The 17,723-nt window shown below is 34.6% G+C and overlaps 2 protein-coding genes across 3 annotated transcripts; both read right to left on the reverse strand.

The window, feature by feature from the left end:
- Window positions 1-9,065: 9,065 nt before the first annotated feature.
- LOC25501177 (probable leucine-rich repeat receptor-like protein kinase At1g35710) lies at window positions 9,066-12,349 on the reverse strand. 2 transcript variants are annotated; one of them, XM_039829699.1, is made up of 3 exons: window positions 11,566-12,349; window positions 9,829-11,493; window positions 9,066-9,630 (listed from the first exon to the last, which is right to left on the reverse strand). In XM_039829699.1, exons 1-3 carry the CDS (start codon window positions 12,302-12,304, stop codon window positions 9,245-9,247), a joined length of 2,790 nt encoding a protein of 929 aa, XP_039685633.1. In that variant the 5' UTR covers window positions 12,305-12,349; the 3' UTR covers window positions 9,066-9,244. The 2 variants fall into 2 exon arrangements, with proteins under 2 accessions (XP_039685633.1, XP_013445336.1); XM_013589882.3 differs by having other exon boundaries at window positions 9,829-12,349.
- Window positions 12,350-14,030: 1,681 nt separating this feature from the next.
- On the reverse strand, window positions 14,031-17,442 carry LOC25501178 (probable leucine-rich repeat receptor-like protein kinase At1g35710). Its single transcript, XM_013589883.3, has 2 exons — window positions 14,790-17,442; window positions 14,031-14,597 (listed from the first exon to the last, which is right to left on the reverse strand). Exons 1-2 carry the CDS (start codon window positions 17,395-17,397, stop codon window positions 14,212-14,214), a joined length of 2,994 nt encoding a protein of 997 aa, XP_013445337.1. The 5' UTR covers window positions 17,398-17,442; the 3' UTR covers window positions 14,031-14,211.
- Window positions 17,443-17,723: the final 281 nt, after the last annotated feature.

Raw genomic sequence — 17,723 nt, forward strand, 5'->3', positions numbered from 1 at the left:
AAAGCTTGAAGCGTATGAAGAAAAGTGATTATGAAGTCAAGTTCTCATGAAATGATGACGTCATCAGAAGCAAGTTGATCAGAAGTTGTCTTTCATCAGGATCGGAAGATCATCAGAAGATAAAAGAGTTAATGCTTCAAAGACTGTTCAAAGGATATAATCACGTCTAGCATTGCAAGAAGACCAGAAGAGTGAAGCAACAACTATTTTGAAAGAATTTGAAGGCATTAGATGCTTATTTTTTGAAGAGCGTTGAAAAACTACAATTGTACGAAGTGTACAACCACTATCTCCACTACTCTGTTTTGTGTCTGTAATAAGACAAGAATAACATCTATGTTTGCAACGATGTTCCTCCAGACTTGGAATGGATTTGAAATTGATCCTTCATAGGACAATTAACAAATCATACAAAAGATCATTGGTGATTTAATCAAACTTCAAACGACTCTATTTTGATGTGTTGACAATTCACAACGTCTCTTTCACACCTCTATATAAAGGGGTGAAGACTTAGAGAATGGCAAGGACTCTACAACAATTTGAAAGCGCCAAAACTCTGCTGAAATTGTTCTGCAAGCAAAGTTCACTTAAAATTTCTTAACAAAGTTAATATCTTCTTCATTTTTTACAATTTAATAAAGCTTTGAGGCCATTGCCATTTTGTTTTCATCTTTCATTCATAATGATTTGAGTCTATAGAAGTGTCTGCTATTTTTACTGATTTGAATTCATTGTAGTTGAAAGCTTGATATTCTTCAACATTTTTCTTTGGCCTCTACTGTGGTTTTGTATCCGATTCTGCAGTTGAAGCTTGATATTATAGAATATTTTGATATTTCTATCCAGCGTAGCTAAGTTTTCGAATGTCATACAGTTGAAGAGAGCTTGAAGATGCAATGCAGCTAAAGGAAGAGATGTGTTCAGTGAAAAACCTTCCAGTGATGAACTTTTGGCTGCCATTTGACCTTTTTAACTGACAATGAATATAGAATATCATAATGACAATGTGGTGAGCTATCTTTATTTGACCTTTTTATGATATTCTATGTTTTGGCTGCCATATTCTCCTTATCAGTATCTGTTTTAGTCCCTGTTATCTTTATGTTGCCTGGTTTGGGTGCATGGTTCCTTTTTGATTGGGCTTGTGCGGTTCTTTACGATTGTTTTGGCCATTATTTTTCCCCGTTTTCATACCAATTTTCATAGCAATTGATTCAAATTGTTGACTATTTTCTTATTATATTAGTGTTGTTTTTTTGGATTTAAAATTACGACAGAGCTTTGAAATTATTACCAGGGTGAGTCACGACCATGTCGGTTTCTTTAAGACGTTTCGCGGCACTACTTAAGTTGTGCAAGGTAGACTAGCAACCGCGCCGTCTCCAGGATAAAACAACCCAGATTCTTTCTGTACGATTAAAGGCTGCAGTGCCAGAAATCGCTCGAGAATAACACCTCAATATGGTTTCGAAAAACCACTCTAATATGGTACGTAGACCACTCGAGAAACCAAAGAAGGAGGAAGAAAAGAACGGTTCGTCAACACAAACCGAGGGAGATGAGAAGGGGAGAAAACCAGAGAAGATGATTCGATTCTCGGTTTTGGAGTGAAGAATCCCATTCCCGAGCTCTCTATTTATAGAGGGGATTTGACCTCGTTTTCTCCGCCGACCCGGTTCGCGACCTGCCAAACTTAGCCCACGACCCAGTAACGGTAACCTACAACGTGGAAACGTGGAGCTGAAGCTTGAGCGTGTGGAAAACGTGTAAGACTTGGTCTCCGCGTGCGGGAATCTCGGAGCAAAAAATAAAAAATTATTTTTCTGAGCACCAAGCCCATGCCCAGGCCCGGCCCGGACGGCGGCGTCGCCGTCGGGCATCTTATATATAATTTTTGGCAAGCGCTCACTCCGTTCATAAACACTACTAGAGTGTGTGATCTACCCAATGTGAGACATAAAATTTTCAATTCACACTTTACACTAGTTTCTCCATCCTTGTGTTTACATTCCAAAGGCTCCACATAACAACTAGTATACTCCAAGTTTTTGCCAATATACACTAGTGTTCCAACAATTAGTGTGATTCAAGTTAAGTTGCTCATGTTTTTTCTTATCAAGAAAACAAACCTTTTAAAGAAAATTTCTAACATTGGTTTTTTTTTTTGAAGGATTCTAACATTGTTATTAGGTTGGTTGACTATGAAAGTTAATATAGTTTGATATTAAGTAAGATAAGCTGTTAAAAGATGTGCTATTCAAGGTGATAAGTTAGTTTGATAGCATCATACACTTACCTACATTCATAAAGTCGCAGCTAAAATTTCTCCTTTTTGTGTGCTCAATGTGATATTGTACTAAGACGACATAGGCATGTAAATTTAATACACGCTTTTGGGACCTCATAATTTAATTCTTGGTTTTTGTGTTTCTGAATGTTATGTTCATGCGCATGTATTAAGACCCTTATGCCATTCCTTTAAAGCGCATCCATGGCCATTGTCTCAAGTTAGTTTACCTGCATACTAAAGTTCAGTAGAGAACCTTTGGTATCTTGAGCTCTTTTGAAGCGCATCCATGGCAAACAAAGGTTTGTTTTTGTATACACTTACATTTTTATGTTTTCCTTTCATATTCCTACTATAACGAATATATTACTTCTGTCTAAATAATTATTCTACTTTTGATTTGAAGGAAAAGCTTCAACGATCTCAACATTTGCAAACATTGTTGGTAGAAAGATTGACTTTCAAATCCAGAGTCGTGTGATTAATCTCTGGACTACTCCGGACCATTTCAATCCAAATGAAGTTGGCAGTATGCATATGATCTTGCTTGATGATCAGGTAATTTATGAGCTTTTTCAGTTGATAATAGCCATTATAGATCGTTCCACGTATGGGTTTTCTTAACAAAGAATAATCATATAGGTTTCTGTTTTAATGCAAAAATAGGAGCATAAAGAATGAAAGAATGAGTAAATATTTCTGTTTTAATAGCATGCACTGTGGTTTTAAGTATAATAATGAAAGGCCTGTAAAAATGCGGTTTCTATCATCTAAAATTATCAGCTGAAAAGAAGCAAGCAAGAAAGAACATAAGAAATTATTTGTCTATTCGGCGTGGCAGTATGTTCTTATAGTTTCTTCAATGTATCTTGTAATTTTGATGTTTTTTTTTCTTTCTGAAACTTCTCATTTTATTTATGCAGAACTAGGTGTAAGCAACACCATAGAACACCAAAAAGAACGAATACAAACGAGCCGTAGAAACGTGGAAACATCTTGACCACCTAACTGTTGTAACAACTAAAATGTCATATCAGATGGCCCAGAAAATGATACCAAACAGCTCTAAAAGATTTGAATTAACTGTTATGCTTCATTTTAATTTTGGAGGCTCTTGAAGGAGGTGATTCAAGCAACAAGGGAGAGGCTGTTGCAGCAATTGATACTCGAGCAAGCAAACCGCTGGGAAAAAGGCCAGTTCAGAGTGTTGAAGGGCTCACTACAACATTTTCGGTCTAAAACCGCTGGATGCGATCACCATTGAGTTTGGAGAAGGCTCTGCTACTAAAGAGCCGAAGATGGTTTGCATCAAGACTGAAGTATAGTGCCCTTTTATCTAAGACGAATGATGGTTGCCGGGATCCCATGAGGCATCCAAGATTAACGCTGCTATAGCTAAGTTCCTGGCAGGTGTTTCGGAAAAGTGCAAAATGAGTATTCAAGAACCGTGACAGAACACAGCTGAATTGTAGAATTTGAACAAACTACAATTTTCTGTGATCCGCGGTTGGCAAGACTTTATTTCTGATAATATTCTCACTTCATTTCTAAAACTCTAATCAAAAGCAGAATCCATAAGTCTTGAGGGAGACATGATTTATTTTTTTCCCATCCAGTTTGTGGTATTATTGGTTATTGGGTGCCCCAATGAAGGAAGCATCTTCCTCTTGACGCGGTCTAGACTTTGTGCATTACTTTTCCTTTAGTGTGCGAGTTTTTCTTCGTCAATGAGTCAACTTCAGAGTTTCTTGCTAACGAGTACTCTTACAATATTGACTAACAAATCTACTAATAGAAACTTAGTTTAGGTAATACAAGTTTTTAGCTTTGTCCCTTCGTCCCAAAATAACTTAGTTATTTGGGCAAAAAAATTTGTCTCAAAATAATAGACACATTTCATTTTTCAATAATTTTAATTAATATTACTTTAATTACTCTTAATTAAATATATTCTACTTTGCATTTATAATAATGAAAAATGTATCAATACTGGACAAGATACTCAAAATCGGACATTTTTCTCGCTGTCTTTTTCACCTATACAATTTTTCTTATTATGTGTAAAATGAACAAAAGACTTATGTGTTATGAGACCAAGGGAGTGATTAATTACACAATTTTTTGATACAAAACATACTTACAATTATTTTAGTACTTAACCAATACCCAAAGGAGACTTATTAACCTTCTCCAACGTATAAAACACAATTTTCTTTGCAAGTTATTTTTACTTTTGAGGGAAACTAATTTATTCCTAAGAAAAACCGTAGTGCTTCAGAAGAAATAAAACTTATTTTCGGTCTTTAAGGAAAATAAAAGAAGATAAAGTAGATAATATGAGACAAAATAAATGGAAATGAAGGTAACGCCGACTCTAGTTTTCTCTCTCTAGGTCCTCTCTTCCATTTTCTTTATTGAGGAGGTGGTTGTGGGTCAAATTTTTAACCGAAATCAGTATTCTTCATCTTTTTCTCTCTATTTCAATTTAAATAATTGATTTTAAATAGATCTGGTTTTTTTTCTTCGTGATATCATCGTCTCAATGTGACGATGTGTTGTTCGCCGTCTTGTGCGGCGATGTTAATTTCTCTTCTTGTTGTGGTGTTTATTTGTTTTATATTGAAAGATTAAATATTCAATTGATTTTTAGATGAACCGGTCAAATGAAACAAACAAATATCATCAAGTTTGTTTGTATTTGTTTCACTTATAAATAAATAAAAAGCTAAAACCAACTCAACACAATCAATTTTCATACCTTAATGTTGTTGAGTCCTCTCATCTCTATTGTTGGAGATTCAATGTCGTGTCCTCTCTCTCATAATTTAATGTTGTGCAGTACAATAACACACTCATAATACTTCAGATTAGAATATATGTTAAATTGAATGTTTAGTCCCTTAAATATATTTTTTGTTCAATTTTAGTCCCATAATTACTAATCCTTACATTATGGTCCCTGATTTTTGCACTTGTCATTCAACATGGTCCTCTCCATCAATTTTTTGTCTTTCTTCATCATTATCTTCATTACACAATCTCAAAAGGAGAAAAAAAAAATCATCCGTTCAACACAACTGTAAAACCCATAAATATGAAAAATCATCTCTCACTTCTCCATCTTCAAACCCAGAATACAACTTAATTTTTACAAGAGTAGTAACACCCTTGTTAAAGAGAGTGTTACTTAAACCAACCACAAAGTGTGACTTACAATTTTCATATTTCAAATTTCTAGTTAAAAAATAACTGTATCTTGCATCCACAAACTCTTGAAAAAATAATCAAACTTAAAGGACCAAACTTCCTCCTTACCTTCCTTGTGTTCCTAGGGAAATGAGTCTTGGTTGTTGAACAAGGTTTAATAGAATGAGCATTAGGAACAGAATTCATGTGACCATGTCAGAGTCTGAAACTTGAGCTGGGGAAATGCATTTCTGCTCTTCAACTGATTCATTGGATTTCTCCTCAAGCTGAATCGTAACATTACAAGAAAATGACAACATTACAAATTTACAATGTCTGCAATAATCCTATAACAGTAAATGGACAAAGTTTTCAATTCTAACATATAACCTTAGTAGATGGAAGAATAGCGGTGTTAGCCAATATTTTTAAAGGCTATCATTTAATACGGTCAAAGAAGGTCAACCCAGAAGAAACTAGGGATTTGATCTTACGTCTCTATCGAAATTATGTTACTTGAGATGATCGAAGGTGCGTGTCTCAATTCGATGGACGGAAGGATTTGAAAGGCGGTTACCTTTTGGATAAGGACAGAAGATAACGGATATGTTCGATATACATTTGAAATTCAAATCAAATGGCTAAGATTAGTTAGTTTTCTGCAGTTATAGTTTTAAATCAAATCTAGGCAGTTATTTCTATTTGTATAAATAGTAGTTTCTCTTAAGAAAAAAGGGTCACAATTCAATCATACAAAAACTTACACTCAAATTATCCGCATGGAAGAAAGAAACGAGTCACAAGTTGCAATGTATGAATATCTGTACCAATCTACATTCAATCAATGCAATTTAAGTTCATTTTCTTAAATGTCTTTGCAATTTACTTGTTTCTTTTGAGCAATTCATTCACTTTTATTTATACCGGTCTTCGATTGGGTTCAACTGGATTGAATTCGATTGCTTTTTTTCTTATTTCGTTTTATCAAGTTCTTCAAAGAACAAATATCAAAATTTCTAGAAGATAAATAGACACAATATGTCCTTAAGATTTACTGGTTGATCTTGCAAGTAAACATTTTTAAACCAGCGATTGTTTACCAAATTTCAGTGTAAACAAGCGGCTATAGCATTGCGGAATTTGAACAAATTGTTATTTTTCCACGGTACTCTATTTAGTAGTGCTGTCAACTAAATTATATTTAGCTCTTGTGAATTTTGAACAACTTTCTTCAAGGATAGATTGCATAATAGAAACTAAACAAAACCTATAGCATGATGCAGGCAGTGGAAACTTATGCAATAAAAATGGAAAACATGAATGCCAAAAATGGAAAACACGAATGCCATACAAATTGTTGAAATAACTTTCAAAGAATAAAGCTTACATTTTCTCCCTGAACCTCAAATTGGGTCCTATTGGCAGATTCAGGAGTTATCCCTTCACGAGTTGATAATGTATTGTCAGTCATAAGCTGATCTTCGACATATAACTCAGATTTATGCTGGGATGAAGCATTAGCAAAACTACCTGGAACCGGAATTTCTTTACCGGCAAAAGAAGCAGAATTATGAACAGAACGATTAAATCCATTAGATTGCCCAACTATGTTCGATTGAGTTGCAGAACAGAACTTTCCACGATTTTCATATTTCACGGTATCAATCCGAGTTTTCAAATTCTCAACTTGCGACAACAATGCTTCAACATTTTCAATAATGTTAACGAAGGATTTATCATTATCTTTATGATGATCTACAGATGTCTACATATCGTTTAACTTGATCTCCCCAACATTATCAGCATTACCTTTTCATACGTTCTGTACTCTTGTCCACATATCGTTTAGCATTACCTCTTTCATGTACTCTTTTTCCTCCTTTGCGGGTTTTGTACTCCTTGTGCTAGCCTTGCTTAATATATTTGCTGATTCAAAAAAAGGATTAAAAATTTAGAATCTCATCGAATGTAGGAACATATATTATGGCTACTTACCCACGACATCATCATGAAAACCTTCTACGGGACCATCATGAGCTCGGTTTTCACTCTCTGGACAGCAGAAGAGAAAAAAAAGATTACTATCAAAGCAAAATACATTGGCAAAAGAAAATACTACAATAAACAAAGTAATTCCATACCATAGTACGAGAAAAAACAATGGTTAGACATAAATGATGATAAATCAAATTCTTCAGCTCTTCTCCTGTTCTTTCTTCACATTACTTTAGTCCTTTGAATTCCCTCAGATCTAGGTACTGACTTGACACCAAAATTGTCTACTGCAAACTTCAAAAAATCAAACTGTTTTTGTTGATCGATAGCCACAATCTCTTCTATGTATTTCTGTGCTTGAGAGTTGAGTTTCTTTATTTTCAACTCGATCCATTTAGAGCGCCACATTATAGGAAAGATGTACCTCCTTCCGGATTATCTAAGACCCTTTCTCCTAAGAACCGAAGGGTTAAGACCACAAAAACATGCAAGCCATATCCCACTAATTGGGGCCGACTACATTGATCAAATTAAGCCTTAATGTTCGATCATAAACCATATTTTAATCCAACTCATTAATCTAATGATTTTTCTAAATAGTTTCTCTTATAGTTTTTTAGGTCTACCTCTGCCTCTAGCAATCTGACTATCTTCCATCTTATCTACTATAGCATCTACAAGTTTTCTCTCAACAAGTCCAAACAACCTAATTCTAGTTTTCCTCTCCTTACTATCATCTAAAAGTCTTCTCTCTACAAAAAAAAAATTTCCCTCTTAAAAATTAAAAATCAGACTTGATATCAATTTGGTGATATTTTTGGCCTTCTGCCATCGACAACACTGATTTTATTGAAAAAAAACGTTATTTTTTGTGATCCACAATTGACAACAGTGGTCTATATTGCACACTTGTACTTGCTAGTTTAAAACAATAGTAGTATACTCAACTTTAAGCATTCACTGCTCTTGATGTTGTCTGTACTTGACTTCTCAATATGGTATATCGGTGTTGTCAAATAGCAATGTTCCGAAATTTGAACAAATTGCTATTGTTTCGGGATATGCTATTTAGTTCTAAGTGTGGCCAAATGTCAACTATAACGGCGACATACCACTATAGCGTTGTGGAATTTAAAGGTTTAAAAAAATTGGTATTATTCTGCAATACACTTTTTGTACCAACTGTTGTCAAATTGTGGCTATAGCACTGCAGTGTAATTTGGACTCGCTAGTTTCATGCTCCTTTATGCAGTAGCAATTCACTCACCATTGAACATTTTATGTGTTTAATGCCAATCATTCTATGCCGAATTTTTAATGGAACGCTGGAGTTTGAATACGAGTGAAATTTTGGGAGTTTTGAGTCCCATAGCTTTCTGGAGTGAAATATTCGAACAATGGAAAGAAGCTAATGAGGAAGCAAGAGAAAAAATGTTTAGAGACATATTGGCTAAAAGAACAGCAGAATAAGAATGCCATTCCTGATAATAATCACCAAGTACATCAAGAATTTTTTTTGTTGAATTTGTAAACCTTGAGATATTGATTGAATCAATTGCAATACCTTTATCTTTTAATTCAGTTATCATAATAATTGAAACAGAAGTAATTCAATTTTATACAAAAACAGAAATGTGAATACATATATACTTATGTTTGATGTATCACAACAACAAAGTTTTACAGCATTTTTCAACAACTTTTGGGAAAAAAAAGGCAATGTCTTTATTATTATAATAACACACTCAACTTAATTCATTCTGAAGTTTTCTTTCAAGGGTTCGCAATACAAAACAATGCTTTAAGTTCTTCACTCATTAGTTGCTGCACTGAAATTTCACTGAAAGGAATACTTAATCGTGGAAGCTCGGTGACAAAACTTTGCGACACACATTTCATTGTTGGTCGAGAACGAGGATTGACATTTAAGCATGCAAATGCTACCACGGCAGCATGAATTATGTCACGTATAACTATGTCATTATTTGGAAGTGGAAGACGGTGGTCTAATACTTGACATAGTTTGAGACTTTGTGTCGATGTTGATTGAAGTGATGACAATAAATCCCCAGGGTGCCTTCCAACTAAAGTTTCAAGTGCCACTACACCAAAACTATATACATCACACTTTTCATTAACAGCCATAGTATAGGCAAGTTCTGCATTGATCAAATCACTATGAATATTTAAAAGAATCCAAAGAAAATAATTTAAAATTACTACTTAGCATGAAAAACTAATGAACATGTATATTATTTTTGTGGATTATGAATATACATGTTGTGCTTCATATAAAAATGAACGGAAAAAAAAAAAAAACATAACAAGAAAAGAAAAAATAGCAATGGTTAATTTACCTGGAGCTATATATCCAATAGTTCCAGCAACTATAGTTCGATTGGATGAATCATATTGAAGGAGCCGAGCTATGCCGAAGTCACAAACACTGGCCTGCCACTCAGAGTTTAGCAAGATATTGCTAGTAGATACATCTCGATGCACTATTGGAGCAGTGCAATCATGATGAAGATATGAAAAAGCAAATGCAACTCCTTTAATAGTGTTAACCCTTTTCCTCCACTTGAATTCCACGACTTTTACATCATCATACAAGACAGAGAACAAGCTTCCTTTCTCCATGTATTGATAGATCAAAAACATGATTCTTTTGTGCAAGCAGAATCCATAAAGCTTCACAATATGTCGGTGCTTTATTTCTGATAATATTCTCACTTCATTTCTGAAACTATCATCAAAAGATGGAACCTCTGCTTCATAGCGGTGAAGTTTCTTTAAGGCAACAACCTTGCCACTTGGTAATTGTGCCTTGTAAACACTTCCATATGCTCCTGTTCCAATGCAATATCTCATGTCAAAGTCTTCTGTTGCTTTGATGATGTCATCATATGCTATCTTCCCATCAAAATTCCATATACAAAACATATCTCCATTCTTTGTTTTTGTTGAGTTTCCTTGCGATTTCTTAGTAGAATTATGATGACGATACAAGCATATGAGAAGTGAGAAGACTAGGATTAGAGCAATAAGGATCGGAAGAACAATGATGACAATGTGCTTTAATTTTTTATTTTTCTTGTGTGTTGGCCAAGGATGGAATTGGTGAAAAGACATTACAGAGAGATTACAAAGAGATTGGGGAATTGCTCCATTGAGATTATTATTTCCCTTATTCTTTGTATAAACCTGAAGACAATTTGGAATGGGACCCTCCAAACAATTGTATGAAATGTCCACATAATAGACATTACAGAGAGATTGGGGAATTGTTCCAGTGAGATTATTATTGCTTAAATTAAGTTCGTGAAAACCTCGAATATGAGAAGGGATTTGACCGCTAATGAGGTTGTGACTGAGGTCCATGAAAAATAAATTATCATTAAATGGAAAAAATTTGGAAGGAAGCGTACCTATGAGTAAATTATATGAGATGTCAAGGTAATCTAATTGTGTAAGATTTGTAAGAAAATTAGGCAAGTTTCCATTGAGTCTATTGTGAGATAGATCTAATGTGATGATATTTCTGAGGAACCCCAACTCAAGAGGAATGGAACCTTGAATGTTGTTGTGAGAGATGTTTAGTAGTTGTAACTGGTTGAGATTTCCTACTGGACCTTTAAGATAATTGCTAGACAAATCAAGGTCAGTGAGTCTATTGTGAGATAGATCAAATGTAATGATATTTTTCAGGAACACCAACTCAAAAGGAATGAAACCTTGAACATGGTTGTGAGAGATGTTTAGATGTTGTAACTGTTTGAGATTTCCCAATGAAGAAGGTATCTCACCTTTGAATATATTGTTAGATAGACCTAGTGTAGAAAGATTTTTGAGGAAGCCCAACTCAAAAGGAATATGACCTTCAATGTAGTTGTCAGAGATGTCTAGGTTCTCTAATTGTTTTAGATTTCCTAGTGAAGAAGGTATCTGACCTTTGAATCTATTGTAAGATAGATCTAAGAAAGTGAGATTTTTTAGCAACCACAATTCAGAAGGTAGCTGACCTTTAAGAAAATTGGCAGACAAATCAAGATGAGTGAGTTTGGAGAGATTTCCTAGTGAAGGAGGTAGCTGACCTTTAAGAAAATTGGCAGACAAATCAAGATGAGTGAGTTTGGAGAGATTTGCTAGTGAAGGAGGTAGCTGACCTTTAAGAATATTGGCAGACAAATCAAGATGAGTGAGTTTGGAGAGGTTTCCTAGTGAATGAGGTAGCTGACCTTCAAGATTATTGTAAGACATGTTAAGATGAGTGAGCTTGGAGAGATTTCCTAGTGAAGAAGGTATCTCACCTTTGAATCTATTGTTAAATAGATCTAAGAAAGTGAGATTTTTTAGCAACCACAATTCAGGAGGTAGCTGACCTTCAAGAAAATTGGCAGACAAATCAAGATGAGTGAGTTTAGAGAGATGACCAATTTCTTTTGAGATAGTCCCTTCTAGTGTAATTTTTCTTAGAACAAGGCTTTCTAGATTTTTGAAACAAGCCAAGTTGAGAGTAGACAAGTTGCGTGTTTTAAAATCATACTCCCAGGCAGCGTATGTAGAATCATCAGAGTCTATCTTAATTGCTATTATGCTTCCAGCATCGTTGCAAAATATACCATGCCCATGACAACGATCAGAGATATTGAAGTTTGCATCAGAAGTGTTCCACCATCCACTATTTAATATAGCATTTGCTTCCATTTGAAGTTGATGAGATGTCATTGTGGCAGATTGAGTTCCCTCAACCAAACCACAAATTATAAGAAGAAAGACCATCCACATTTTTGGACCAAAGAAATTTGAAACTAAATATTTTATCAAGTTCATATTTTTTCTATGAGATGTGATGAATGACCATCAAAAACCTTTATGATGTTGTGTTAACCCACTTATTTCTTTTCTTTTTGAGCGCTGGACCTTTTATTTCTATTTTCTAAGGACCTTTTTTTTTTAAAGTACCTTTAAAAAAGATCCATGTGTTTCTCACTTATTTTACTTTTTTGTTAGATTATAATCATGGGAACTTTTGATTTATTGCTTCTTCCGGTAGGCCAAACAAAAGGTGGATTCAAATCGACTCTATAACATCAATCTGTTATCATTAAAAAAAAAATCAGTTTGAATCCTGACCGGAGAAATTATTAAGAAGACTTGCTTGTTGGACCAGTTTATGATAATAGAACATTATGACGTAATTTGATCCAAGTAGCCGACCCCACTTAGTGGGATAAGACTTGGTTGTCGTTATTGTTGTTAAATCCTGGCTGGAACAATCCTTGGCTAGACATTACCTACCTTCTAGCTGAACTCCGGATTATCTAAGACCCTTTCTCCTAAGAACCGAAGGGTTAAGACCACAAAAACATGCAAGCCATATCCCACTAATTGGGGTCGACTACATTGATCAAATTAAGCCTTAATGTTCAATCATAAACCATATTTTAATCCAACTCATTAATCTAATGATTTTTCTAAATAGTTTCTCTTATAGTTTTTTAGGTCTACCTCTGCCTCTAGCAATCTGACTATCTTCCATCTTATCTACTCTCCTTACTATAGCATCTACAAGTTTTCTCTCAACAAGTCCAAACAACCTAATTCTAGTTTTCCTCTCCTTACTGTCATCTAAAAGTCTTCTCTCTACACAAAAAACATTTCTCTCTTAAAAATTAAAAATCAGACTTGATATCAATTTGGTGATATTTTTGGCCTTCTGCCATCGACAACACCGATTTTATTGAAAAAAAACGTTATTTTTTGTGATCCACAATTGACAACAGTGGTCTATATTGCACACTTGTACTTGCTAGTTTAAAACAATAGTAGTATACTCAACTTTAAGCATTCACTGCTCTTGATGTTGTCTGTACTTGACTTCTCAGTATGGTATATCGGTGTTGTCAAATAGCAATGTTCCGAAATTTGAACAAATTGCTATAGTTTCGGGATATGCTATTTAGTTCTAAGTGTGGCCAAATGTCAACTATAACGGCGACATACCACTATAGCGTTGTGGAATTTAAAGGTTTAAATAAATTGGTATTATTCTGCAATACACTTTTTGTACCAACTGTTGTCAAATTGTGGCTATAGCACTGTAGTGTAATTTGGACTCGTTAGTTTCATGCTCCTTTATGCAGTAGCAATTCACTCACCTTTGAACATTTTATGTGTTTAATACCAATCATTCTATGCCGAATTTTTAATGGAACGCTGGAGTTTGAATACGAGTGAAATTTTGGGAGTTTTGAGTCCCATAGCTTTCTGGAGTGAAATATTCGAACAATGGATTGAAGCTAATGAGGAAGCAAGAGAAAAAATGTTTCGAGACATATTGGCTAAAAGAACAGCAGAATAAGAATGCCATTCCTGATATCCTTAGCCACTTGCTCTCATTGCACTCAAGCTAATGAGGAAGCTAACTAGTAAGGCAATGCATCTGATAATAATCACCAAGTACATCAAGAATTTTTTTTTGTTGAATTTGTAAACCTTGAGATATTGATTGAATCAATTGCAATACCTTTATCTTTTAATTCAGTTAACATAATAATTGAAACAGAAGTAATTCAATTTTATACAAAAACAGAAATGTGAATACATATGTACTTATGTTTGATGTATCACAACAACAAAGTTTTACAGCATTTTTCAACAACTTTTGGGGAAAAAAAGGCAATGTCTTTATTATTGAATAATAACACACTCAACTTAATTCATTCTGAAGTTCTCTTTCAAGGGTTCGCAATATAAAACAATGCTTTGAGTTCTTCACTCATTAGTTGCTGCACTGAAATTTCACTGAAAGGAATACTTAATCGTGGAAGCTCGGTGACAAAACTTTGCGACACACATTTCATTGTTGGTCGAGAACGAGGATTGACATTTAAGCATGCAAAGGCAACAACGGCAAAATGAATTATGTTACGTATAACCATTTCATTATTTGGAAGTGGAAGACGCTGGTCTAATACTTGACATAGTTTGACACTTTGTGTCGATGTTGATTGAAGTGATGACAATAAATCCCCAGGGTGCCTTCCAGCTAAAGTTTCAAGTGCCACTACACCAAAACTATATACATCACACTTTTCATTCACAGCCATAGTATAGGCAAGTTCTGCATTGATCAAATTATATAATGAGCATTTAAAAGAATCCAAAGAAAATAATTTAAAATTACTACTTAGCATGAAAAACTAATGAACATGTATGTTATTTATGAGGAGTTATGAATATGCACGATGAGCATAATACAAAAATGAAGAAAACAACCGAATATGAAAAGAAAAAATATCAATGGTTAATTTACCCGGAGCTATATATCCAATAGTTCCAGCAACTATAGTTCGATTGGATGAATCATATTGAAGGAGTCGAGCTGTGCCGAAGTCACAAACACTGGCCTGCCACTCAGAGTTTAGCAAGATATTGCTAGTAGATACATCTCGATGCACTATTGGAGCAGTGCAATCATGATGAAGATATGAAAGAGCAAATGCAACTCCTTTAATAGTGTTAACTCTTTTTCTCCACTTGAATTCCATGGCTTCTACATCATCATACAAGACAGAGAATAAGCTTCCTCTATCCATGTATTGATAGATCAAAAACATGATTCTTTTGTGCAAGCAGAATCCATAAAGCTTCACAATATGTTTGTGCTTTATTTCTGTTAAAATTCTCACTTCATTTCTGAAACTCTCATCAAAAGATGGAACCTCTGCTTCATAGCCGTGAAGTTTCTTTAAGGCAACAACCTTGCCACTTGGTAATTGTGCCTTGTAAACACTTCCATATGCTCCTGTTCCAATACAATATCTCATGTCAAAGTCTTCTGTCGCTTTGATTATGTCATCATATGCTATCATTCCATCATAATTCCATATACAAAACATATCTCCATTCTTTATTTTTGTTGAGTTTCCATGCAACTTCTTAGAAGAATTATGATGAAGATTAAAACATATGAGAAGTAAGAAGACTATGACTAGAATAATAAGCATCGGAATAACAATGACAACAATGTGCTTTAATTTATTATTTTTCTTGTGTGGTGACCAAGGTTGGAACTGGTTAAATGAACATATATCAGAATTTTCCATCTTCGTTGTCTGAAGACAAATTGGAATGGGACCCTTCAAACAATTGTATGAAATGTCCACATAAATGACATTGCAGAGAGATTGGGGAATTGTTCCAGTGAGATTATTATTTCTTAAAGTAAGTTGTTGAAAATATCCAAGCTCAGAAGGTATTTCACCACTAATGAGGTTGTGACTGAGGTCCATGGAAGTTACATAATCAATAAATGGAAACAAATTGGAAGGAAGCGTACCGATGAGTAAATTGTGGGAAATGTCAAGGGTTTTTAATGAAAATGGAAAGATCCCACCAATGGAATTTCTACTTAACAACAAAACTTTCAATTTGGTTGATTGATCAAAGTTATATGGAAGGAAACCAGTGAAAAAATTATATGAGCAGTTAAGGTATATTAATTGTGTGAGATTTTTAAGAGAAATAGGCAGGTTTCCATTGAGTCTATTGTGAGACAGATCTAATGTAGTGAGATTTTTCAGTAACCCCAACTCAAAAGGAAGGAAACCTTGAATGTTGTTGTTAGAGATGTCTAGCTCCTCTAATTGTTTCAGATTTCCTAGTGAAGGAGGTATCTCACCTTTGATTCTATTGTGAGATAGACGTAATGTAGTGAGGTTTTTTAGCAACCCCAACCTGGGAGGGATGGAACCTTGAATGTAATTGTCAGAAATCTCTAGGGACTCTAAAGATCTAAGATTTCCTATTGAAGGAGGTATCTTACCTACAAGAGAATTGCCATAAATAACAAGATGGGTGAGTTTTACGAGATTTCCCAAGGAAGGGGGAATATCACCTGAGATTCTATTTGTAGATAGATTTAATGAACCAAGATATTTAATGAATCCCAACTCATGAGGGATGGAACCATTAAGGTTGTTGTTAGAGATGTCTAAGTATTTTAATTGTCTATGGTTGCCAAGTGAATTAGGTATCTCACCTTCGAGAGAATTATAGGAAAAATCAAGATGAGTGAGTTTGGAGAGGTTTCCTAGTGAATGAGGTACCTGACCTTTAAGAAGATTGACAGACAAATCAAGATGAGTGAGTTTGGAGAGATTTCCTAGTGAAGGAGGTACTACACCTGAAAGAAGATTGTCAGACAAATCAAGATGAGTGAGTTTGGAGAGGTTTCCTAGTGAATGAGGTACTACACCTGAAAGAAGATTGTCAGACAAATCAAGATGAGTGAGTTTGGAGAGGTTTCCTAGTGAATGAGGTACTACACCTGAAAGAATATTGTCAGACAAATCAAGATGAGTGAGTTTGGAGAGGTTTCCTAGTGAATGAGGTACCTGACCTTTAAGAATATTGGCAGACAAATCAAGATGAGTGAGTTTGGAGAGGTTTCCTAGTGAATGAGGTACCTGGCCTTGAAGATTATTGTAAGACATGTCAAGATGAGTGAGTTTAGAGAGATGACCAATTTCTTTTGGGATAGTCCCTTCTAGTCCAATTTTTCTTATAACAAGGCTTTCTAGATTTTTGAAACAAGCCAAGTTGAGAGTAGACAAGTTGCGTGTTTTATAATCATACTCCCACGCAGCATATGTAGAATCATCAGAGTCTATCTTAATTGCTATTATGCTTCCAGCATCGTTGCAAAATATACCATGCCCATGACAACGATCAGAGATATTGAAGTCTGCATAAGAAGTGTTCCACCATCCACTATTTAATATAGCATTTGCTTCCATTTGAAGTTGATGAGATGTCATTGTGGCAGATTGAGTTCCCTCAACCAAACCGCAAATAAGAAGAAAGACCATCCACATTTTTGGACCAAAGAAATTTGAAACTAAATATTTTATCAAGTTCATATTTTTTCTATGAGATGTGATGAATGACCATCAAAAACCTTTATGATGTTGTGTTAACCCACTTATTTCTTTTCTTTTTGAGCGCGGGACCTTTTATTTCTATTTTCTATGGAACTTTTTTTTAAAGTACCTTTAAAAAAGATCCATGTGTTTCTCAAATCGCCTATTGACTAAGTCAATTATATAAAAAAATAAAAATGCATGTGTCTACCAAGTTTCCTTTAGTGTGTGCCAGCTTTTCTTTGTCAATGGATCATAACTTTAGAAGAATTGTCCTCTTTATCCGAATTTTTTTCTCATTTCTAAAGTAAAAGACAAAAATACCC

The sequence above is a fragment of the Medicago truncatula genome, chromosome 8 (assembly GCF_003473485.1).
Source record: "Medicago truncatula cultivar Jemalong A17 chromosome 8, MtrunA17r5.0-ANR, whole genome shotgun sequence".
NCBI classification, from domain to species: Eukaryota; Viridiplantae; Streptophyta; class Magnoliopsida; order Fabales; family Fabaceae; genus Medicago; species Medicago truncatula.

What these genes read in the sequence shown, in the direction of transcription:
- LOC25501178 (XM_013589883.3), bottom strand. Translation starts at nt 17,397, where the DNA reads ATGAACTTGATAAAATATTTAGTTTCAAATTTCTTTGGTCCAAAAATG. An exon ending in TATTGGATATATAGCTCCGG is followed by an intron (nt 14,598 to 14,789) that starts GTAAATTAACCA and finishes TGATCAATGCAG; the next exon opens with AACTTGCCTATACTATGGCT.
- LOC25501177 (XM_013589882.3), bottom strand. Translation starts at nt 12,304, where the DNA reads ATGAACTTGATAAAATATTTAGTTTCAAATTTCTTTGGTCCAAAAATG. An exon ending in TATTGGATATATAGCTCCAG is followed by an intron (nt 9,631 to 9,828) that starts GTAAATTAACCA and finishes TGATCAATGCAG; the next exon opens with AACTTGCCTATACTATGGCT.